The sequence below is a fragment of the Octopus sinensis genome, linkage group LG16, assembly GCF_006345805.1.
Source record: "Octopus sinensis linkage group LG16, ASM634580v1, whole genome shotgun sequence".
Taxonomy (NCBI): Eukaryota; Metazoa; Mollusca; class Cephalopoda; order Octopoda; family Octopodidae; genus Octopus; species Octopus sinensis.
In genome coordinates, this window is record NC_043012.1 from 22,758,951 (window position 1) to 22,784,036 (window position 25,086).

The window sequence follows — 25,086 nt, forward strand, 5'->3', positions numbered from 1 at the left end:
ACTCACAAGGCATTGGTTCGCCTGAGACTATAATAGAAGACGCTTGCCGAGGATGCCACATAGTGGGACTGAACCTAAAATCACGTGGTCGGGAAGTGAACTTCTGAACCACACAGTTATGCTTGCAACTATTTTTTTATCATTATATTTTTTATCATTATTATTTTTTATCATTATTATTTTTTATCATTATTATTTTTTATCATTATTATTTTTTATCATTATTATTTTTTATCATTATTATTTTTTATCATTATTAAGGTAGTGAGCTGGCAGAACCGTTAGCACGCTGTATGAAATGCTTAGTGGTATTTTGTCTGCAGCTACATTCTGAGTTCAAATTCCATTGAGGTTGACTTTGCCTTTCATCCTTTCAGGGTCTCTCTTTACTCTTTTACTCTTTTATTTGTTTCAGTCATTATATTTATATAATTATATTTATATAATTATATTTATATGCATATATATACACATATATACATATTTATATGCATATATACATATGTATACATACATACACATACACATGCACATATATATAACACATACATATATATAACATATACATATATATATACATACATTCTTTGAAAACCAAACAGAATGAGGGCAACTACAGACAAGTGCTTCGAAATCCTCAGCTTCTCTACCCAGAATGTAAATTCTTGTTTGCACCAATAAGAGTTGGTGCACTTTGTTTTGTTAGTTAATGCCTGAGTTAAATTCTAGAAAAGTTAAGGTTTTTTCTCAAAAAACAAAAGAAAAAAACAAAATCAGCCAGCTTAATGTGCACATTACAAATGTAATCTGTCAGTGGAGCAATAAGAATATATGCACGATTTTTCTAAAGTTCAAAATGTAACAATCTTTGTTATCTTCATTCCAATAATGTAGCTTAATGGAGTTTTGCTTCTTTGTTACAAACCAGTTCCTTCCACATGGAAGACTCCAAAAAAAAAAGAAAGAGAACACACATCTTTTACACCACTACTTTACAAATTACTTGGCCAGTTGATAAAAACACAGTGTTGTCCGATTATTTCTAAGATATATTTATGAAGTTGTTGTTGCCGTTGTTGTTGTTGTTGTCTTTAGTTTAGTTCATCACACAGCCTAACTGAGTAGACGTATGATGACAGGCAATCCATCCATGACTAACATGCTTAAGTTTCACATATGCCACGTGCATTATCGAATATGTCCTTTCATTTTAAATCAGTTTAAGACAGGTTACGGCATGGTTTTGAGGAAGATTTAGCTGCTGTTTCTTGTATGCCTAGATACCTGCTAGGTAGGTGGGGGAGTAACCAAATCTTAAGTGTTCCAGCCATGACAACCATATCTTAGTTTCAGATAGAAATGCCAGCGTGGCTGAGTGTTTAAGAATTTTGCTTCCCAACCAAAACAGTTGATTCAGGCCAGCTGCATGGCACCTTAGGTGTCTTTTATTATAACCCCAGGTCGACCAAAGCCTTGTGAGAAGATTTGGTAAGTGGAAACTAAAAGGAACCCATTACATGTGTGTGTATATATATGCAAATATATGTGTGTATGTATGTATGAGTGTGTGTGTGTGTGTATGTATGGATGGATGTGTGTATGTATGTGCATGTGTTAGTGTCTTGGCATCATGTTAGTTGGAAACAAGTAGCATCATCATAAAAGTGGTGATGGTCATTTCTAATTTCAAAGGAAATCTATTTGGCCAAAGGTAAAAATACTTCGCTTGGAAACAGGTGAGGGTTGATGGAAAGAGAGTCATTTGGCCTCAACAAATTTTCTCTGATCCATGCAAGCATGGAAAAGTGGATATTCAAATAATAATGACTGTGATGATGATGATGATGATGATGTAGGACTACATACGTTATGAACTATATCCTTCATGTTTAAGACAGTAAAGTACGATTTTGAGGTTGATTTGGCTGCTATTTCTAGTGTGTCTACATACCTGCGAGAGAAAGTAGCCAAATCTCAATGAGGGAGTTGCATAACCAATTAGCTTGATACATTTAATTTGACAAATTTACAAATCTCATTGGAACCTACTAACGAGGATGTGATTTATTCCTTGTTTACAAAAGCTTCATTCATTTACCTTCAAACAAAACTATTATTTACTAACAGAAATATCGTAGTGTGTGTGTGTGTGTGTGTGTGTGTGTGCATGTGTGTGTGTGTGTGTGCGTGTGTGTGTGTGTGTGTGTGTGAGTGTGTGTGTGTGTGTGTGTGTGTAAGTAGGTAGATACATAGATACATGGATTTCTCCCTCTCTCTCTCTCTCTCTCCAGATCTATAACACTATAATAGACTTGAAGAATTGAAGAGTTTTCCATCAGAATTCTCTATGTTCACTGATCTTAAATTACCTCAAATTGACTACATATTTATGGTGTTACCATTCTTTTTTCCTTCCATCAATACTTTTACACTATACAGAGGATCTGTTTTTATTGGGATTTTTACTTTTCAAAGGTTGGAGCATTGTTTTGATTCCATTTTCTTTATCTATACATTAATTCTATGTGTTTATATAGTTCTTATTTTCTCTCTTTCTTTTCCCCCTATTTTATTTTTTTAAAAATTGCTTTCAAGATAAATAAAAACAGATAAAATAGAAAGTATCCTAATCTTCGTAGTTATATTCTTTTTTTTTTTTAAACCAGTTCTTGAGTTTGTTTCTTTAAATTTTATTTTTCTCTCTTTTACTTCTTTTATGAACATGAAAAATTAATAGGAAAAAAATATATATACATAAAAAATAAATGTCAGCTGTAAAAGAAAAAAAAGAAAAAGGTAAAAGGTAAAAAGGAAAGGAAAATTGGGCAAATAAAAAAAATGTCTTGTTGATTTGAAGAAGATATCCAACTGGTTGCTAGCTTTGTTTTGTAGTTATTGTTGTTGCTGTTGTTGCTGTAGTTGTTTATGTCAGTTAACGGAGAACATAAAGATCTATGTGCAGTGAACTAATATAAAGAGTTGAATGCAAGATAGATGTGCAGCAAAAACAGATGTGCTTCATTTGACGAGGAATCTTTGCTCGCAATACCAAGTACCTTTTTTTCCCCACCGCCTAATTCAAGCATTCAAGTTGTGATGTGTATATACATATATATATATATATATATATATACATATTGCAGGTATATAAATATAATATAGATGTACACATATATACATACATATGTATATATATATTATATATATATATATATATATATATATGTATACACACACACACATATATATACATATACATGCATATATATAAACAGATATATACATGTATACACATACACATATATATACATATATACATTCATACATATACACAGATATATATATATGTATGTATAAACACACACACACACACATATATATATATACATATATACAGATATATATATATACATATACTTCCATATATATATATACAGATATATATATATATACAAATATATATATATACATATACTTCGATATATATATATATATATATATATATATATAGATATATATATACATTACTTTGATATATATATATATACTGTATATTTACTAATTTATTCATTAGCTATTTATCTTTTTTTTATCGTCTGCTGGTTCCTTGTTGGTTTTTTTTTTGGTGGGGGGGTGTTCTTTCCTCTGGTGGCAGTGGGTGTCCGACTTAAAACTTGGCTTTAAACTGAAGATTAGTCAAATGTCAAAAAATCAGTCTATTTCACTTAGTTAATGTATAAAGTTTCAATAAACAATAACAAAAACAAAACCCTTTCTCCCCCCCACTTCTCTGTAACAACAACAAAAACAATAACAACGACCGACCCTGATATAAGTGAAGTAAAAGAAGACAGTTGAAGAAAATAAGAGAAATAAGTAAATTTAAAAAAAAAAACACAACAAAATATATAAACACAAACAAAGAATGAAATGAGAAAATAGAATGATGAGTAAATAGAATCATAAAAAAAAAAAAAACTAGTTTGTAATAACTCTAAAAGAAGAAGAGCGGTATTGACCGAAAGAGGTAACAACAACAAAATATAAAACAAAACAAAGCAACAAAAACAAATGAAAAAAATAAACAGTAATAAAATAGATGTTGTAAAGTGAACTGGGGGTTGTTGAAAAGTGAAGAGGGGGGGTATTGTTGTTCCATTGGCTGAAACAGTGTAGTTTTAGTCTATCTTTGCAGTTGATCAAATCTCTATTTTTGTAGTTCTGTTGATACGCTTTTTCTTGGAGGGTTCTGATTTGATAATAATCACTGTATTCGCCTCTGTTTCCATCTCCATCTATATCCATCCACCACTTTCCTTTCACACTTTCATCAAATTACCTGTCCACTCACCACGTCCAGTCCTCTGGAACCCTTTCTCTTAGATTCACTTTCTTTAACTTGAGGGTATGCCCTCTACCTGTCCATTCACCACGTCCAGTCCTCTGGACCCTTTCTCTTAGATTCACTTTCTTTAACTTGAGGGTATGCCCTCTACCTATCCATTAACCACGTCCAGTCCTCTGGACCCTTTCTCTTAGATTCACTTTCTTTAACTTGAGGGTATGCCCTCTACCTGTCCATTCACCACGTCCAGTCCTCTGGACCCTTTCTCTTAGATTCACTTTCTTTAACTTGAGGGTATGCCCTCTACCTGTCCACTCACCATGTCCAGTCCTCTGGACCCTTTCTCTTAGATTCACTTTCTTTAACTTGAGGGTATGCCCTCTACCTGTCCATTCACCACGTCCAGTCCTCTGGACCCTTTCTCTGAGATTCACTTTCTTTAACTTGAGGGTATGCCCTCTACCTGTCCATTCACCACGTCCAGTCCTCTGGACCCTTTCCCTTAGATTCACTTTCTTTAACTTGAGGGTATGCCCTCTACCTGTCCATTCACCACGTCCAGTCCTCTGGACCCTTTCTCTGAGATTCACTTTCTTTAACTTGAGGGTATGCCCTCACACCTATTCTCTACCATCTTTTCTCCTTTTCCAGTAGGGGCAACCATGTATCTCCTCTCCTGCAGCACAGAGAGACTTCTTTCTACACCTCTATCATACTTTAGCCCTTTCGTTACCAACCCGGCTGAAACTGGCTCTGGCTCTGTAGTACAAATGTCTTGTTTTCATAAGTTTTGAATTAAAATCTTCCACCAATCCTTAGTCACAATTTACATTCCTAACACTAACTTAATGATAACTAAGTTATTTTACTAAATTCTTTCTTATATTTAAAATAATTGAAAGAAACACAGAGCATCTCAAAATAAATATGGTAACAAAAGGGTTAACCTCTCATCACCTGACATAAAATCTTCTCCTTCAATATTACAACAACCCTGCCCCATTCGAGGGGTCTTGTCTGGTGGCTTAATCAGTAACCTTACAAATGCCAGTCTCACATAAAAAGCACTTGGTATACTCTGTAAAGTAGTTGGTGTTGGGAAACTATTCTTAAGCAGACATTGGAATATGGTGCAGTGCTTTCACTTCTTAGTTCCTCTTAAACTGACCAATCCATGTCAGAATAGAAAATGAGCATCAAACAATGATGATGATGATGATGATACCGTCTATGTTATCAGCTTTAAATAATCAGTTTTTAATTAGAAAAATGACCTTCGATAAGTAAGTTTAAGCATCTTGCCCCTACCCTACTTCAGGAACACCTAATTTGAGAAACAGAAAGTTAGCGCCTCATGTAATTCCAAACATAAGCATTAAGAATATTATGTGTATTATCATCATTAAATGATAATTTGTCTTTTAGTCTGAACTGATATGAACTTTATTATTAGTGTTACCAGGAACATACATTAATAATGATTTCTTAATTAGATATGATGATGCTTCAAAGATGTATGTGTGTGTGTGTGCATGTGTGTGTGTGTGTGTGTGTGTGTGTGTGTGTGTAATTAAGAAGTCTAATAATGGATAAGTTTGTTCCCTAAAGCATTAGAGAAGTGCAATGCATATGTTTGTAATTTAGTACGCTAATACCTTTGAGGAACATCATTCTATGGAGGAATCTGAAACCCCTTTCACAAACCTGTGGCTATCATTAGTAATAATAAGAAATTTATAATAGTTTTGTAATGCAGGGGTCCCTAACCACTAGGCTATTGGGTCATGGGTGATTTGGTACTGGGCTGGATATCATCATCATCATCATCATCATCATCGTTTAGCATCCACTTTCCATGCTAACATGGGTTGGACAGTTCAACTGGGGTCTGGGAAGCCAGAAATCTGCACCAGGCTCCTGTCTGATCTGGCAATGTTTCTACGACTGGATGCCCTTCCTAACGCCAACCACTCCATGAGTGTAGTGGGTGCTTTTTACATGCCACCGGCACAGGTGCCAGACAAGGCTGGCAAAATTTCAAATTTTATTTCTATTGTATTGGCAATTGCAATCTGCGGTGTTTTCATTTTTGCATTGTGTATGTATTATATAGCAGCCATATCCTGTTGAAAGCACTGGTCCTTGTCTGATTACCAAAGTTCAACCACATTAAGTCTAGCTAGTACTTGCATGGGTGACCACTTGGGAAACCTAGGTGCTGTGAAATGGCCTAGTGCATAAAGTGTTGCAGTTATGATTGTGAGACTGTGGTTTCAATTCCTAGGCTGGGTGGTGTGTTGTGTTCTCGAGCAAAACACTTCACCTCACATTGCTCTGCAATCACTTTTGACACCTGATGAGAGGTACACTGTACACCTATTCAGGTACCGTCAATTTGACGGAGCGAGTGAGCTAACGTGCAGCACAAACCAATCATTTGTGCAGATCATTTGGCTAAGGCCGAAAACTCATATTGCCATTTTCGATGGGAGAGTCCATCATATATGTAATAATCAAATTATACATTATGCACTTCATTGTGTTTTGTTATGCACATGATCCCCTGGTCTAGCCTGAAACCAGTCTCCAAAAAAAGGTTGAGGACTGCTGCTGTAATGTTAAAAAATTTTCTTACATTTAAGCTACATGTGGGTTGAATGGAATTAAATAACCCTGGTTATATACATAATACCTCAATGGTGATGGAACCCAGAACTGAGAGAAAGAAACTGAATAATATGAATTTAGTCTAGTGTCTTACAAAATTTAGAATACCTGAGTGGTACAAGAGGATGTGAATAAGATCTATGAATGTCCATTGAGGATATTTGATGAAAATTTACTATAGCTGCTGGCCCAAGAAAATGTTAAATGAGAATATGTTTCACAAAACTGGATGCGAAAGTATAATCCATGAGAGAGTTCTGCCAGGCACTGAGTATCTACCATGAGGAAGATATAAAAAGTAGCATTATGATGGAATCCACTGGAATGGTGAAAGCCTGAACAAAGACCAAAATGGCTCTAAAATGGGGCAAAGAACTGAGAGTTGATTAAAGACTGGCATTGAATGGACTGAAATCCTCAAAATCTTATTTCCTGATTGAGAAGAAGAATATTAAATAAACCATCGCTCTAGTTTCCGCTGTTCACTATGTACGAGATGGTTTATTGCTGGTTGGCAGATATCAACATGTATCAGTAAATAATTTGCTTGATGAATTTATAAATAAGAGCCAAACACTTTAGTTAGATTCAGCAACCTGTGGTAGCTTTGACTGAGGAGATACAATGAAGATGAAACACCTGGTGTCCCAAAGTACCCTTATGTTAAGGGTACTTTGGGTTCTGTTGTATTTCAATGATGAAATACAACAGTGATTAGCATATTCATATTTCGAAGCTACTGAAACAGTCTCCTCCAAGCCACATCAGTTGGGAAACACAAGCATAAAAATAAAAGATGATGAGTAGTTTCCTTTATTACATTAATATCTATGGAGAAGGCATGATTTCCACAGCTTCTGAAGAGGTAGAATGACACCATCATAGTTGTATTGATATCACACACACTTTTATCATTTACTTGATTCAGTCATTGAACTGTGGCCATACTGGGACACCACCTTGAAAGTTTATAGATACATATATATAGATATATGTATGTATATATGTATAGATATGTGTATGTGTGTAAAAGACACATGCTTAAGGTGCTGTACAGTGGGACTGAACTCAAAACCACATGAATGCAAAGCCAGTTTCTGTTAGGCAAGCCATACCTGTGCCTAACAGTAATCATCATCATCATCATCATCATCATTTAACGTCCGCTTTCCATGCTAGCATGGGTTGGAACTTTCAACTGGGGTCTGGGAGCCCGAAAGCTGCACCAGTCCAGTCAGATCTGGCAGTGTTTCTACAGCTGGATGCCCTTCCTAACGCCAACCACTCCGAGAGTGTAGTGGGTGATTTTATTGCCCACCGACACAGGTGCCAGAGAGGCTGGCAAACGGCCACTCTCGGATGGTGTTTTTTTTATTTGGCCACCGACACAGGTGCCAGACGAGGCTGCAGACGGCCACGCTCGGATGGTGTTTTTTATGTGCCACCGAAACAGGTGCCAGACGAGGCTGGCAGACGGCCACGCTCGGATGGTGTTTTTTATGTGCCACCGACACAGGTGCCAGACGAGGCTGGCAGACGGCCACGCTCGGATGGTTTTTTATGTGCCACCCCGACCAGGTGCCAGATGAGGCTGGCAAACGGCCACGATCGGATGGTGCTTGTTACCTGCCCACAGCACGGAGGCCATTCGATGCGGTACTGGCTACGGCCACGTTCGGATGGTTTTCTATGTGCCACGTGCCACCGGCACTGGTACCACAAGATACAAATTCCATTGATGTTCATCTATTTTGATTTGTTTTGATTTTCACTTGCCTCAACAGGTCTTCACAAGTGTCACAAGAAGGAAGGTATGCACAGGTGGACTGACTACGTCCCAGGTAGGGGCCATGGGTTATGCCTGACTAGTCTTGCCGGTCTTTCGGATGTGTTTTTTAGTGCCACCGACACAGGTGCTAGATGAGGCTGGCGACGGCCACGATCGGATGGTGTTTTTTCATGTGGCCCACCGCACTGACTACGGCACTGATGGATTTCTTGTGTGCCACAGGCACTGGTACCACAAGATACAAATTCCATATTGTTATCATTAACAATAATATCATACAACCATTGATATTATCACATCAATATCATCAATTCCATTAATAATATTACATGGGTCATCATCACAAATAATGGCCTTAATCACCATTAATGATACTACATTAATTGCATTATAGATTAGCATTAAATATTAGACAAAATATCAACACTTCTGCATGAGTAGATGCATGAAGCAGTGAAGGCAAATATACAAATTTACACCAGTTAAAAAATGCTTGAAAGGTATTCGAACCTGTAAAGACTTTTCACTGCAGTTTGTCCTGGACAAGGTCAACTGTGGGTGGACTAATGGATGCATTTCAAACTTGTTTGTGCTCTTCAGGACCAGATACCAAGTGAAGCAACAATTATATTTCATTCAAAATCAAATGGAAATTGCAGTCGTGATCCCTGTGCCGGTGGCATGTAAAAAGCACCAACTGATCATAGTCATTGCCAGCCCCACTCTAGCCCCTGTGCTGATGGCACATAAAAAGCACCCACTACACTCTTGGAGTGGTTGGCATAAGGAAGGGCATCCAGCTGTAGAAACACTGCCAGATCAGACTGGAATCCGGTGCAGCCTCCTGGCTTCCCAGACCCCACTTGAACCGTCAAAGTCATGCCAGCATGGAAACAGATGTTAAACGATGATGATGATGATGATGATGAATGATCCCTGTAAGCTGATTTCTTACACAAGTTGAAGGATTACATGACATTCATGCCTTTTCACAGTATTGTTATTACAATCATTATTATTGTATTGACATCACCAGTAATAATACTATAGCAATACCACAAACAATAACATATTACAAGCAATATCAACATTATTATTATTATTATTATTATTATTATGATTATTATTATTACTATTACTATTACTATTATATTATTATTATTATTATGATTATTACTATTATTATTACTATTACTATTATTACTATTATTATTATTATTTTATTATTATTATTATTATTACTATTACTATTATTATTATTATTATTATTATTGAGGTGGCAAGCTGACAGAATAGTTACCACTTTGGACAAAACGCTTAGAAGCAGTTTTTTCTGTCTTTACATTTTGAGTTCAGATTCTGCCAAGGTCAACTTTGCTTTTCATCCAGCTGACATATACATATGGCAAAAAAATAGGTACCAGTTATAATACAGGGTTTGATGAACTGGACTAGCCCTTTCCCACAAACATTTCAGGCCTTTTACCTCCACTAGAAACCATTGTTACTGCTATTATTATTATTATTATTATTATTGCCATAATTACAATCAGTGGTGATATCACATTATAACCTCTAACTCTGAACTCGGTCTTATCATCAACACTGCTACACATGAAGTTATAATGAATTTCACAAACATTATCACCGTTACTGGTTACTTAGTAGAAACTATGTAAACAGAACGGTTTGCAGAAACTAGAACAATATTTTAGAATTAATAGTAAATACACATTAATGTTTTAAGATGACAGATGATAAGACTATTGTAATGAACACGGAAACTAAGCACCCGACTAAACAGCTAACATACACACACACACACGCACAGATGCAGACACACATCTATCTGTCTGTCTATATATCTGCCAAAGTGTCTGTCTATCCACTAAGATGTCTGTCTGTTTTTCAGTCTATCTATCTGTCTGTCTATCTATTTGCTAAAGTACCTATCTATCTATCTATCTGCCAAAATGTCTATCTATCTGTCTGTCTGTCTATTTGCCAAAGTGTCTATCTATCTATCTATCTATCTATCTATCTATCTATTTATCTAACAATCTAACTATCTATCTGTCAAAATGTCTATCTATATATCTAACTATCTATCTGTCAAAATGTCTATCTATATATCTAACTATCTATCTGTCTGTCTGTCTGTCTATCTATCTATCTATCATCTATCTACCAAAGTGTCTATCTATCTATCTATCTATCTATCTATCTGTCTGTCTGCCAAAGTGTTTGTCTATCTATCTATCTATCTATCTATCTATCTGCCAAAGTGTCTATGTATCTATCTATATATCTATCTATCTATCTGTATGTATCTATCCATATATGATTATATATATGTAGTATATATCATATAAGTATAAATATCTGTGTATATTTATGTGTGTGTGAATGTGTGTGTGTGCTGAGTTGTGTATTTATATATCTGTGCATGCATGTATGTACATCTATATCTATCTATCTATATATATATATATATATATATATGAAAACATGCGAGTGAGAGCTAAAGATGCTGTGTGTGTGTGTGTGTGTGTATGTATATACACAAATGTGTTTGCAGAACAGAATGACCATCAATTCAGAAAGATAGAAGAAGCACATGTGTGTGTATATGCGTGTGTTTGTCTGGTTATAAGAATATCTGACAGAAAAAGAAATGCAAAAGAAATTATATGAAAGTGGCAATGATGATGATGATAGCGAGTGGGGGAAGGAGGAGATGAATAACTGAGAAATTGAGTCTGTGAGATTATGGGGTGAAGGAGGTAAGGGCTGGAATTTAAGAATTGGTTGGATTAAAGATGACTGACTGGAAGAATGCAAAATGCTGGCAGGAAAGGTCTGTGAGAGACTAAAATATGCACCAAGAAAGACAGTATGGTACGGAACTGAAAATTGTGGCTCTAAAATTATTTAGATGGGGTGAAGGTGGAGGAGAGAATTCTTGCCAAATCTTTGGTCAAGAAATTCATGAAGTAAAAAGCCGAAGAATTGCTGAGATCAATAGAAGGTGAAGAACCAAGTACATTCCTCTTTAAAACTGGATTGAGTAGACCTTAAGGAAGATTATACTTAAGTAGCATTTTGGGATGAAATCTTTACATCCAATATGTGTAGCCTTGGGTCTTACAACAGCTTAGAAAGTTGTGTGTGGGTGTGTTTTTAAGTGGAAGTGGAGAGAGAGAGAGAGAGAGAGAGAGAGATAAAATGTGTGTACAAGAGAGGAAAAGAGAATGACAGACACTGAATGTAAAAGAACGGAGAGAGAGAGAGGTGTTGAAGTGTGATATTAAATTGTGTGTGAGGGAGAGAGGGGAAGAAAGAGAGAGAGATGAATATTTTATGAAAAAGTAATTTAGAAAATGTAAGAAAGTAGAGAAAGAGATGATTTAAGGGAAAGTTTGAGAGAAGTAGTATACAGTGGCCGAAACTTCAAGGAAAAAGAAAGATGTATAAAGTAACACATATGAGAGAGAGAGAGAGAGAGAGAGAGAGAGAGAGAGAGAGTAAAGAACAGATATAATAATGTATAAAAGATAAGATTATCAAAGATAGAGAAAAAGATATATATATATATATATATATATATATATATAGATAGAGAGAGAGAGAGAGAGAGAGAGTGAGAGAGATTGAGAGAGAAAGGATAAGGAAAACTTTGTTGAAGTCTTCAATGTAGATAAAAATTTGTTAATGAAGTATGTTTTTATGTAGTTATTTGTCCATGTAATTCCATGTGTCCATTGTCAAGACTACATTATCCGCTAAAGTAAAACGCTGTGAAATATCAATGCCATGGATTGGCAATGACAGAAAATCTATACAAAGGTGCTAAAGATGGAAGTCTGGTGAAAAACGAAAAAAAAAAAAAAAATAACAAGTAAAAAAAAAAAAAGAAGAAGGAAACAAGTTTTACATATACTGTCTCTAAGTTAGTAAATGTTATAAGTGACTTTTAAAACCAAACAACAGTCATTCTTGCTCAAAACTGTCAAAAGGTGCCGCTTCCCCGCTGAAATATTCCAAATAAGGATATATATTATTTTGGAAATTATCTTACCACATATAAATAAATAATTAAATAAAACCAAACTAAAAGAAAAATAAGGAAGAGATGACAGCTTGGAGTTTAAATATAGCATTGGAATGGATAAATAAGTAGTTTGGTAGTTTTGTAGTGTTAAGCTCAAGCCCTCTCCATACCTGAGACCACCTGAGATCACCTCTGGTTCTAGAATACAAACTTTCTCTTTTAAACTGATCTAAATTAAAACATTCCCTGAAAATTTCATATTAATACATACTCTTTACTCTTTTACTTGTTTCAGTCACGTGACTGTGGCCATGCTGGAGCACCACCTTTAGTTGAGCAAATCGACCCCAGGACTTATTCGTTGTAAGCCTAGTACTTATTCTATCGGTCTCTTTTGCCGAACCGCTAAGTTACGGGGACGTAAACACACCAGCATTGGTTGTCAAGCGATATTGGGGGGACAAACACAGACACACAACCATACACACACACACACACACATATATATATATATATATATATATATATATATATATATATATATACATATATACAATGGGCTTCTTTCAGTTTCCGTCTACCAAATCCACTCACAAGGCTTTGGTCGGCTCGAGGCTATAGTAGAAGACACTTGCCCAAGGTGCCATGCAGTGGGACTGAACCTGGAACCATGTGGTTCGTAAGCAAGCTACTTACCACGCAGCCACTCTTATGCCACATGTTCTCAATGCTACTTTAATCATGACAAATTTTTTTTACTAAATTCTTCATTATTTAAAAAAATAACCCAAAGTAAGACAATATATTTCATCAGAAATATGGTAATAGAAGGAGTCAAAAGAATCACTGGGTTATAAAAAAATATATAATAATATCCAGGGTCATCTGCTACATGGAAACTAAAGAGTAAAGTGGATGCTACAATGATTCACTCTCTACAACATCCCATAGTTATTTTTTTATTTGTTTCACTCAATGTACTATGGCCATACTGGAGTACCATCTTGAAAGGTTTAGTTGAAAGAATTGACCCCTGTAATTATTTTAGATTTGATACTCATTCTATCAATCTCCTTTTGCCAAACTGCTAAGTTACAAGGACATAAACAAACTGACACCAGTTACTAACTGGTGGAGTTGGAGGAAGACACACATTTATGTTGGGCTTTCACAGTTTCTGCCAACCAAATTCTCTCACAAGTTATTGGTCAATGCGGAGTTATTAGTAGAAGACCCATGCACAAGATGCCATGTAGTGGGACTGAACCCGAAGCCACATGGCTGAGAAGTAAACTTCTTAACCATTGGTTGTCATTTAGTGAAAGCACATGGCTAAGTGGTTAGGGGCATTTAGCTTGCAATCATAAGGTTGTGAGTTCGATTCCTGGCCAAGCATTGTGTCCTTGAGCAAGACACTTTATTTCACGTTTTGTTCCAGTTCACTCAGGTCACAAAAATGAGCTGAATCTGCAATTCAAAGAGGACAGCCTTGTCCCATTCTGTGCCATTCTGAATCTTTCTGAGAACTACGTTAAGGGCATATGTGTGTCTGTGGAGTGCTCAGCCATTTACGTGTTAATTTCAAGAGCAGGCTTTTTGGTTGATCAGATCAACTGGAACCTTTGTGGTCACACAACTCATGGAATGCCAGTTATTGGTCATTTACATAATAATGGTTTCAGATTTATATGTAGGCAGCATGGGATTAACCATTAAGGAAAGTAAGCATGTGCTTAGGGCGTCATGGGTAGGTGGGGCACCACAGAAATGGTAAATGGTTTATGGCACAAAAGAAATCACTTTAAACATGCTAAAATAATAATCAAAGTGATTTGTATGATTGGAAATATAATTTTGAAGGGCTCATTGTGTCACAGTGAGGATCTGATCAAAGACTTTGCAATTAAAAAAAGGGAGAAAAACTTTTCAAATATAAATAAAGTGGAAGGATACAAAAATAAACATTATTTTCCATTTTTCTGTTAGTTTTGTTTTGTTTTGAAAAATGAAAATTTATTTTATATTTTATTACTATTTATACTTTGAATCACATGTAAAATCATTTAAGTAGTTAGGGCCTCCATGCGTCTTAATCCGGCTTTGGACATAAGCCTAGCAATTTTTAGGGGAGGATATTTAGTTGATTGAATGAACCTGAAGTGGCTGAAAGGCAAAGCTGACGTTGGTGGCATGAAGGAACCTGTCCTAAATGCTCCAAGACAGTTTGTCTGATGCTTTAGCATATTCTACCAATGTACTTGCCCTAGTAATTTACATAAGGATTTGTTCTCATCACTGACATTTCAATTTTAATTTAACTAAATTTAATTAAAATTTCTTAGCTTACTACATCATGTCTGTCAATGCTCACTTTATTATTAAATTTGAATTTAGCAAATATTGACAGTGAAGTTGGCGTGGGAGGCAGCATGTGCCATGTGTGTGTGTGTATGAGAGAGAGGATAGGAGAGAGAAAGAAACTGAAAGTGATTGAGAGAGAGAGAGAATGATGAATATTTTATAGAACTATATATATATAGAGAAATATTAAAATTTCTAAGTCTCTCTAAAGGAGATTACGGCAGTGGTACTGGATATTAATAGTTATCGCCAAGCTAATATGGTAGTCTATAAATATAAGACTAAAGCTGCCGCTGATTAGCTCCAAGAGGCCATTGCCTCTAGCTAGCTATATGACACACAAACCTGCATCCATTATAACCTTCGAACAGGGGAGGTCAGCCGCTTCCCCTTGCTGGTCAGACATCTGCAGACATGTTTCAGGGTAGTTGCCCTTTATCAATGCAGAGTAGCCAGACCCAGCTTGGCGATAACTATTAATATCCAGTACCGCTGCCGTAATCTCCTTTAGAGAGACTTAGAAATTTTAATATTTCTATTTTTGAAAACAAGTGGATGCATTCCACTGAAATTAGGTAAATAAATCCTTCGAACAGACGGTCAATAGCGACGCCTGCTAGGTCTGGCTACTCTGCATTGATAAAGGGCAACTACCCTGAAACATGTCTGCAGATGTCTGACCAGCAAAGGGAAGTGGCTGACCTCCCCTGTTCGAAGGTTATAATGGATGCAAGTTCGTGTGTCATATAGCTAGCTAGAGGCGATGGCCTCTTGGAGCTAATCAGCGGCAGCTTTAGTCTTATATTTATAGACTACCATATTAGCTTGGCAATAACTATATATATATAGATCCCCATAATTTGTCCAATGTGCATTTTGTCCAATGGGCTAACAATCCTGAAAATCTACCATCCTAATAACAATGGTTTCAAATTTTGGCACAAGGCCAGCAATTTCAGGGAAGAGATTAAGTCCATTACACTAACCCCAGTTTTCAACTGGTATTTATTTTATTGACCAGGAAAGGATGAAAGGCAAAGTTGACCTCAGTGGAATTTGAGCTCAGAACACAAAGACAGATGAAATGCTGCTAAGCATTTCGCCTGGTGTGTTAACAATTCTACCAGCTCACTGCATTTGGTAGAAGTAATAACAACAACATTAACATCTAAGCAATACGAATGAGAGAAAGGCAGAAAGGAAGGAAAGAAGGAAAGAAAGAAAGAAAGGGGAAAAAGGAAAGTAAGAAGGAAAGAAAGAAAGAAAGAAAGAAAAGAAAAAAGGAAAGTAAGAAAGAAAGAAAGAAAGGAGAGAAAGGAAAGAAAGGAAGGAAAAAGGGAAAGTAAGAAGGAAAAAACAAAGCAAAAGAAAGAAAGAAAGGAAGGAAGAAATAAAGAAAGGAAAGAAAAGAAAGAAAGGAAGAAAGGAAAGAAAGTGAGGAAGGAAAAAAGGAAAGTAAGAAGAAAGAAAAAAGAAAGAAAGAAAAGAAAGAAAGGAAAGAAAAAAGAAAAGGAAAGAAAGGCGAGAAAGGAAAGAAAGAAAGTGAGGAAGGAAAAAAGGAAAGTAAGAAGGAAAGAAAGAAAAAGACAGCAAGAAACGAAGAAAAAAGAGACAAACAAACAAAAAAGTTTGCATCTTTGGAAAAAACTTCATTGTTGAAATATACAATTATTTGTGATTATTTTTGTTGTTCTTTTGTAAATGTGATTTGTTTTCTAAGAAAAAAATAAATGAAAAGATAAATAAAAGCAAAAATCTAAAACAGAACAACAACAAAAGACAAACTTCGAGTAAACGTGGCACATGATGATGATGATGATGATGATGATGGAAAGGAAGAGAAAGGTAGAATGGTGTTATTAATGGTAACAAGTCATATTCTTGAAGTAGTTTTGGTCAACTCCGGTTCTGTTGACTCAAGACGTAGAGACAATCAATTGAACAACTTATCCAGATCACCAGATATATCTGTCAAGTGTTCAACTGATTAACACTACATCTTGAGATTTTACGTGTGTGCGTGTGTATGTGTGTGAGTGTGTGTGAGGGTATGTGTGTGAGTGTATGTGTGTATACAAAGGTGTATAAATGTCTATGTTAGTATGTATATTCATGTATCTGTATGTGAATATGAGAAACTATATATATATATATATATATATATATATATATATAGAATGAAAAATTATTAATTTAATAAAATCAACACATTTCACCTAGTAGTTTTTCGGTATGGAAAGGGATCATATTCGGTAAAGACTTATACAAAAAGTTTTTTTTATATATAACTATAACAATAAGGGTTTAGCAACAAGTTGCTTGACCACATACTTAAAATTTTAGAAATAGCAGCCAAAGGACTACTATTTCCTTTTTCTACAAAAATATGCCTCCACAGACAACAATATTTGTAATATTGTAATGTGAGTTACAAATATTGTTGTCTGTGGGAGCATGTTTTTGTAGAAAAACGAAATAGTAGTCTTTTGGCTACTATTTCTAAAATTTTCAGTATGTGGTCAAGCAACTTGTTGCTAAACCCTTATTGTTATAATATATATATATCTATCTCTCTCTCTCTCTCTCTCCTCTCTCTCTCTCTATATATATATATATATATATATATATATATATATATACACATATATATATAGGGAGAGAGGGAGAGAGAGAGTAGTTAAAAGTTCAATAAAAGGAGTACAGGGTGGATGCTTGTTATGAGGAGTAGAAAATTTGAAGTCTCTGACAGAACTTTCTTTAAGGAAAAGTTGAAAGAAAAGAGGAGAGAAATTGATGAGTGACAATAATTTTACATCCTCTAAGCTACAATTTGCAACTTTAGCCAGAAGAATGACTATCTGAAACACTGGGTTTTCCACACCTCCTATTGAGTTTGCTACATTACATAAGCCTTGTCAATGCAGACAAAAACCAGCCTCTTTGAAATCATTTGATCACATATGCATGCGTGTGTGTATCCTGTTTACTGTGCAAATTTACTTGTAACACCATGCTTAAATACATGCCTGACTGAACCAAAAACAATAATAAACTTCCTTTACCAAACCAGAAAAACGGTCTCCACCATCACTTCTTCTACATCCACACCCTACAAATATATACTTCCTTCCTGTTCTTCTCTATCCCCCTTTCTACACAACTGCTTCTACTTTCTGTTACAAACTTACTTCTACCACACCAGAATTTTCATATATTTGGCTCCTCCAAAGAATGATCTATCCAAACGCTATATATAAGGTATGAATACCAAACTAAACTACACACTAATAACAGCTAGTAAACTGAAATATTGAACTTACTATCAGCATTTTCTTTTTTAAAATTATTATGGTACTCACCTGAAACTATTATTTGTATAATATATATATCAAACATAACATGTATCCAATATAATTATGAATGTATATAATATAATCTTTCTTATTGAATCTCTCTCAGTGTCTCTCTCTCTATCTCTTTCTGGCTGGGTAACTATGTACCTCCTCTGCAGCAAGATACCTGTTTCTGTCTTGCTGTCTCACTCTAACTGGTCATCATCTGACACAAGACCACCTCCTTTGATGCCCCTCTCCTCTCAAAGATTCCTTGTCTTGTAAAGTTACTTGGTGATCCTGTCAGTGCTGGTTCCACTTAAATAGCATCCAGTCCACCACACTATAAAGTGGTTGGCATTTGGAAGGGCATCCAGTAAAAACCATGCCAAAAACTCATCTTGCCTGTGCTGGTACCATGTAAAAAGCACACAGTCTACTCTGCAGAGTGGTTGGTGTTAGGAAGTGCATCCAGCCATAAAACCCATGCCAAAACAGACACAGAAGTATGTTGCAGGCTTTTCCACCTGGTCAGCTCCTGTCAAACTGTCCAACCCATGCCAGCATGGAAGGAGGATATTAAATGATGATGATATAATATACCAAAATTACACATGCGTTATCATAATGAGAAACTTATGGTCAAGACAAGCTTACAATTTATATTAATAACATCATCATCATCGTTTAACGTCTGTTTCCCATGCTGGTATGGGTTAGATGGTTTGACTGAGATCTGGGAAGCCAGGAGGCTGCACCAGGCTCCAGTCTGATCTAGCAGTGTTTCTACAGCTGGATGCCCTTCCTAACACCAACCACTCCGAGAGTGTAGTGGGTGCTTTTTATGTGCCACCGCCACAGAGGCCAGAGGAGGCTGGCAATGACCACAATCAGTTGGAGCTTTTTACATGCCACTGGCACAGAAGCCAATCAAGGCAGTGCTGGCATCGGCCGCATTCAGATGGTGCTTTTTATGTGCCACCGGCATGGGGATCACAACTACAATTTCCATTTGATTTTGATTTTGATGAAAATTGTAGTTAATTAAATACGTAATGCAATGATTAGTGAATGGGTACGGTTTCTGGTCATACATAGACAACTTTGGACCTATTTCAGTCTCATTAAACCTCTTCAGCAAAGAACTGTTTAACTGTTAGTGCAGATTATAGAATGACTCGAGAAGATTCAGAAAATTAAATTATGAACCAAAAGCAGCTCTCGTAATGAAAATGTTTTGGGTTGCACATACAAAGTGCATGTGTTTTTGATTTTATGCCAAATTTGCTGTTGGACAGCATCCAGGGAAACTCTCCCTTGCAGGACACCAAGTGTTAAAGAACATTTGGTGTTTTTTAACACACAACGTCAGGTAAGGAGTTTTTCTTGGGTGCTATCCGGTAGCAAATTTGGCATATTACAAAACACATGCATTATGTATATGCACTCAAAGGTACAGAATTTATGTAAATGAATAATGCTAAGTGATACTACAACTTATAATGATGTCTGGAGAAAAATACCCAGGGGTACCTGCTGTATGAATAATGCATAGTAAAGTAAGCACTAACATACTAATGTGGTGATTCACAAAATTGTAATTATTTAGCGCATATTTATTGTTTGTTTTAATCCTGCCTGGTCTATGTACTTTTGCTGCAGGTTTTCAGTTCATAACACTTAGAGTCCTAGGCACAAAGACCAAAGTGTTTCTATCTAAAAGTTTAAGATCTTATATTTTTAAGTAGTTGTCTTTTGAAATATTGAAGTACATTTTCAAATACTTTCCACTAAATAGCCTTTCACCTAACATTTCAAATACAACTTAAGAAATATCAGCAAGCTACATCGAATCCATTGTTGTTTCTCTTTGTTTTCTGGTGATCCATAGCAATAATGTAGCAGTTAATAGTTAAAATATTTCTATTGTTATGCAAAACTTATGCCATGACACATGATACATTTATTAGATTATTTTCTGTATATAAATCAGAATACCAATAGACAGATTGGAAGATTTAAGAATGTATTTTTGTATTTTGTTTTTAGAAGTTCAGCCTATTGGAAACATTCTGATAAGAAAGGTTAAACTTTTTGAGACTGTCTTATGGCAGAGAAATATCTTTGCATTTAGCCGAAGCTATTGTCCAACACGGTATAGTTGCACTGAAATGCTTCTAGGCTTTTAGTAACAGCTGGTGCAACACAAATAGAAGAAATATGAACTTACCATATCGAGTAACATTGAAAGATGACCCATTAATAGTTGACCCTCAGAGCTTGGTTCAGTCACTGAGTACTTGAAGACATCGCCACTCTTGTCTGCAACTAAAATGTTTTCATCGTCAGATGTGAAAACCACTGATGTACTGCGGCGGTTGACTGATCTGAAGAATAGATTTTTAAAGAGTGTTTTAGAAAAACGCAGCGAAGAAATAAATAAATCCAACATCAAATTTCAGTATGGCAAATATTAAAGGAATCTGTATTCTTCACTGTTTGTACGGGAGGTTAGCATCAAGTGCATTGTATCACAAGAAAGCTCTATTAAACAAACATACTTTCTTTCAAATAAAGAAACCATTTTCTTTCTTTTTTTCCTTTTTTTGACGGATACATTTCTATTTAAGCGTATGTGGTGGGTGGGAACCTGGCAGTAATTGGGAAAATGAAGCTATCTACCAGAATCATTGTCATCGTCATCATCATTGTAATTATCTTCATTGTTTTAACGTCCACTTTTCCATGCTTGTATGGGTCAGACAAGATTTATTGAGGCAGATTTTCTACAGTGAGACATTCACCCTTTCTGTCAGGTTTCATTTCTTTCCAGGTGAGGTATATTTCTTCAAGTCCCCCATATACAAACTGCACAATGGCTGGTCATGTTTTCAAAGAAGATTGCAAAGAAACAACGCTTGTGTAACAGTGACAGGATTAACCCTTTAAACATGCCATATCCGGCCCAAATATGCTTTCTGTTTTATGTTGTAACCAGCCAGATCCAGCCTATCACACTTACCCTTCAATGCCATTATAAAATATACAATCACATTGTCAAAATTTTGAAGCTACAAAATGACACACGCTTAATTAAAAACAACATGAATAAAAAAAGCATTGCATTTGACAGAATAATTTGAATGCTAACGGGTTAAAATTAGTGCATGAGATCAAAGCATCAAGACACATGCACACAGACACACAAGGCTTGGTGGGTTGGTACAGAGCTATGGAAGGAGACACTTGCCCACAATGTCACACAGTAGGCCTTGACAGGAAATCAGAATACTTTTCTAATTTCTAATTCTCTTTTACTCTTTTACTTGTTTCAGTCATTTGACTGTGGCAATGCTGGAGCACCGCCTTTAATCAAGCAACTCGACCCCGGGACTTATTCTTTTTGTAAGCCCAGTACTTATTCTATCGGTCTCTTTTGCCAAACCACTAAGTAACGGAGACATAAACACACCAGCATCGGTTGTCAAGCAATGCTAGGGGGACTAACAGAGACACACAAACACACACACGCATATATATATATATATATACGACGGGCTTCTTTCAGTTTCCATCTACCAAATCCACTCACAAGGCTTTGGTCGGCCCGAGGCTATAGTAGAAGACACTTGCCCAAGGTGCCACACAGTGGGACTGAACCCGGAACCATGTGGTTGGTAAACAAGTTACTTACCACACAGCCACTCCTGCACCTGATTTGTTTATGAGAATTGACTCAATAACCAACAATTTAAATTTTTAAAAAAATCTCAATTACCTGGAAAGTTTGGTGGAACAGAAGAAATTTAAGATAATTGTCATCAACTGTATCAAACAACTTAAAAGTAATTGCCAATGCTTATTATAATAATCACTCTAATCGCTATTAAACAACAATAACTTTAAAATAACTAAAATGTTTAATGATCTAAATAAAACACTGTAATTATTCATAACGAAGCACAGAGAAACGAAAACAGCTTGAGAAGTTAAAGGATATGTTAAAACAAACAACAGTGAACTCATGCTTTGCTTGTTGCTAATAATTTCAATGTACTTTTATTATGAAGTTATTTTAAAGCAGAAATGTAAAATTTTGCTGTGTCTCGGGAGAGACATAATGCCAATAATAAACACATGCACTGGTTTTATTTCACTTCTTTTATTATTATTAGCCAACTGAAGGAATTGTTAGCACACCAGACAAAATGATTAGCAGCACTTCTTCTAGCTTCATGTTCTGAGTTCTAATTCTGCTGAGGTTGAGTTTGTCTTCCATCCTCTTGGGGTTACTGTAATTCACTGACATTTCCCTCAAAATTTCAGGCCTTGTGCATCATCATCATCGTTTAATGTCCGTTTCCCATGCTGGTATGGGTTGGACAGTTTGACTGGGGTCTGGGAAGCCAGGAGGCTGCACCAGGCTCCAATCTGATCTGGCAGTGTTTCTACAGCTGGATGCCCTTCCTAATGTCAACCACTCCTGAGAGTGTAGTGGGTGCTTTTTATGTGCCACCGGCATAGGGGCCAGAGGAGGCTGGCAACAACCACGATCGGCTGGTGCTTTTTAAGTGCCACTGGCACAGAAGCCAGTCAAGGCAGCGCTGGCATCGGTCATGTTTGGATGGTGCTTTTTACGTGCCGCCAGCATGGAGATCACAACTTCAATTTCCATTTGATTTCGGTTTTGAATTACTTGACTCAATAGGTCTCCTCAAGCATGGCATGTTGCCCACGATCCAAGGTACTTTTGAGTGGGCTGGTTATACAACACTGGTGTAAGTTACAGCTGTGAACTCACTTTATTTGCCGGATCTTCTCAGTCACAGTAAATCTCCAGAGGTCTCGGTCTTTTGTCAGTGCCTCTGTGAGGCCCGACGTTCAAAGGTCATGCTTCCCCACCTCATCTCATGTCTTCCTGGATCTCCTTCTACCCCGGATTCCTTCCACTGATTAGGAGTGGCACGTCTTCACACAGCTCTCCTCCTCCATCCGTAGTACATGAGCATACCAACACAAATGTCTCTCTTGCATACCACATCAGATGCCTCTTATGTCCAACATTTCTCTCATGGTGCTTACAATCTATCGTGTGTGCACACTGACATGACACATCTAGCAGATCATGCTAGCTTAATTTCTTTCAAGCCTACGCATGTCCTCATGGCCCATGATTCACTGCCATGAAGCATGGCAGTTTGCACACATGCATCGTACAATCTACCTTTCACTCTGAGCAAGAGGTCCTTTGTCACCAGTAGGGGCAGAAGCTTTCTGAACTTTGCCCAGGCTATTCTTATTCTAGTGGTAACACTCTCTGAGCATCCACCTCCACTACAGACTTGGTTACCTAGGTAGCGGATTCTTTCAACTATTTCTAGTTTCTCTTCCTGGCATGTGATGGAATCTGTTTTCTAATCACGTGTGGCATGTTGGCCCTGTGCATCTGCTGCACATGAAATTTATTTTCCCAGTTAATCTTCCTTTGATGTTGCTGCACCTCTTATGTGTCCATAGCTTACACTGGGTACATCTTATGGGGTTTCTACCTACACCTTTTCTCCAGATTGAGCAGGGTCACCTATCTGAAGGCATGTGTGGTGTGTTTACCTTCCTACTTAGTAGAACTTTGGTGTTTGCGACATTGACTCTAAGGCCCTTTGATTCTAAACCTTGTTTCCACACCTGAAATTTCTTCTCTAGTTCTGGTATTGATTCTGCTATGAGGGCCAGGTCATCAGCATAGAGGAGCTCCCAGGGGCAATCTGTGTTGAATTCCTCTGTTATTACCTGGAGGACTATGATGAATAAGAGGGGGCTGAGGGCTGACCCTTGGTAGACCCCCTATTTCTAACTGGAATTCTTCACTATGCTCATTGCCAACCCTAACCTTGTTTCTATTATAGAAACAAATATCTCTCAGATGCCAGTGGTGAGCTGGCAGAATCACTATAGCAGACCAGACAAATTGCTTGGTAACATTTCTTCCAGCTCTTTCGGTCCACCAAGGTCAAGTTTGGATTTCATCCTTTTAAGGTCAATAAAATTAGCACTGGTCAAGTACTTGTGCCTGTAGTAACTAGGATTAACCAAATGATTTTTTAAGACTAATTGTTCTGTCAATCAATTACTCAGCTGTTGCCATCCTCAATCTTATCAATGACATGCACAATGGGATATAAGTAAAAAAAATATGTTAAAACACCAAAAAAAAAAAGAAAAAGAACAGCCAAAATATTTGAAAAATTGGAAAACAATTAAGATGTATGTTTAATCTATTTTTAATCAGGTGTGCAACATTCATAGTACCTTTTTAATCAGCCAAATTGTAAATTGTTAGTGGCAATATTATATTCTATTTTTTATTTGTTTCAGTCACTGGATTGTGGCCATGCTGGAGTACCGTCTTGAAGGGTTTTAGTCAAAGGAACTGACACCAGGAATTATTTTTTAAGCCTGGCACTTGGCATGTTGGTCCAGTTTGCTGAACTGCAATGATGTAAACAAACCAACACCGGTTGTCAAGCAGTAGGGTGGAAGG

General features: G+C 36.5%; 1 protein-coding gene across 1 annotated transcript in view; it reads right to left on the minus strand.

Annotated features, from left to right (window-relative positions):
- Positions 1 to 25,086, minus strand: part of LOC115220532 (tRNA (guanine-N(7)-)-methyltransferase non-catalytic subunit wdr4) — an 828,070-nt gene that overhangs the window by 374,678 nt on the left and 428,306 nt on the right. The window contains exon 2 of the mRNA XM_036509937.1: positions 20,776 to 20,932. Coding sequence (XP_036365830.1) covers positions 20,776 to 20,932 — 157 coding nt within the window. The remainder of the gene's footprint in view (positions 1 to 20,775; positions 20,933 to 25,086) is intronic.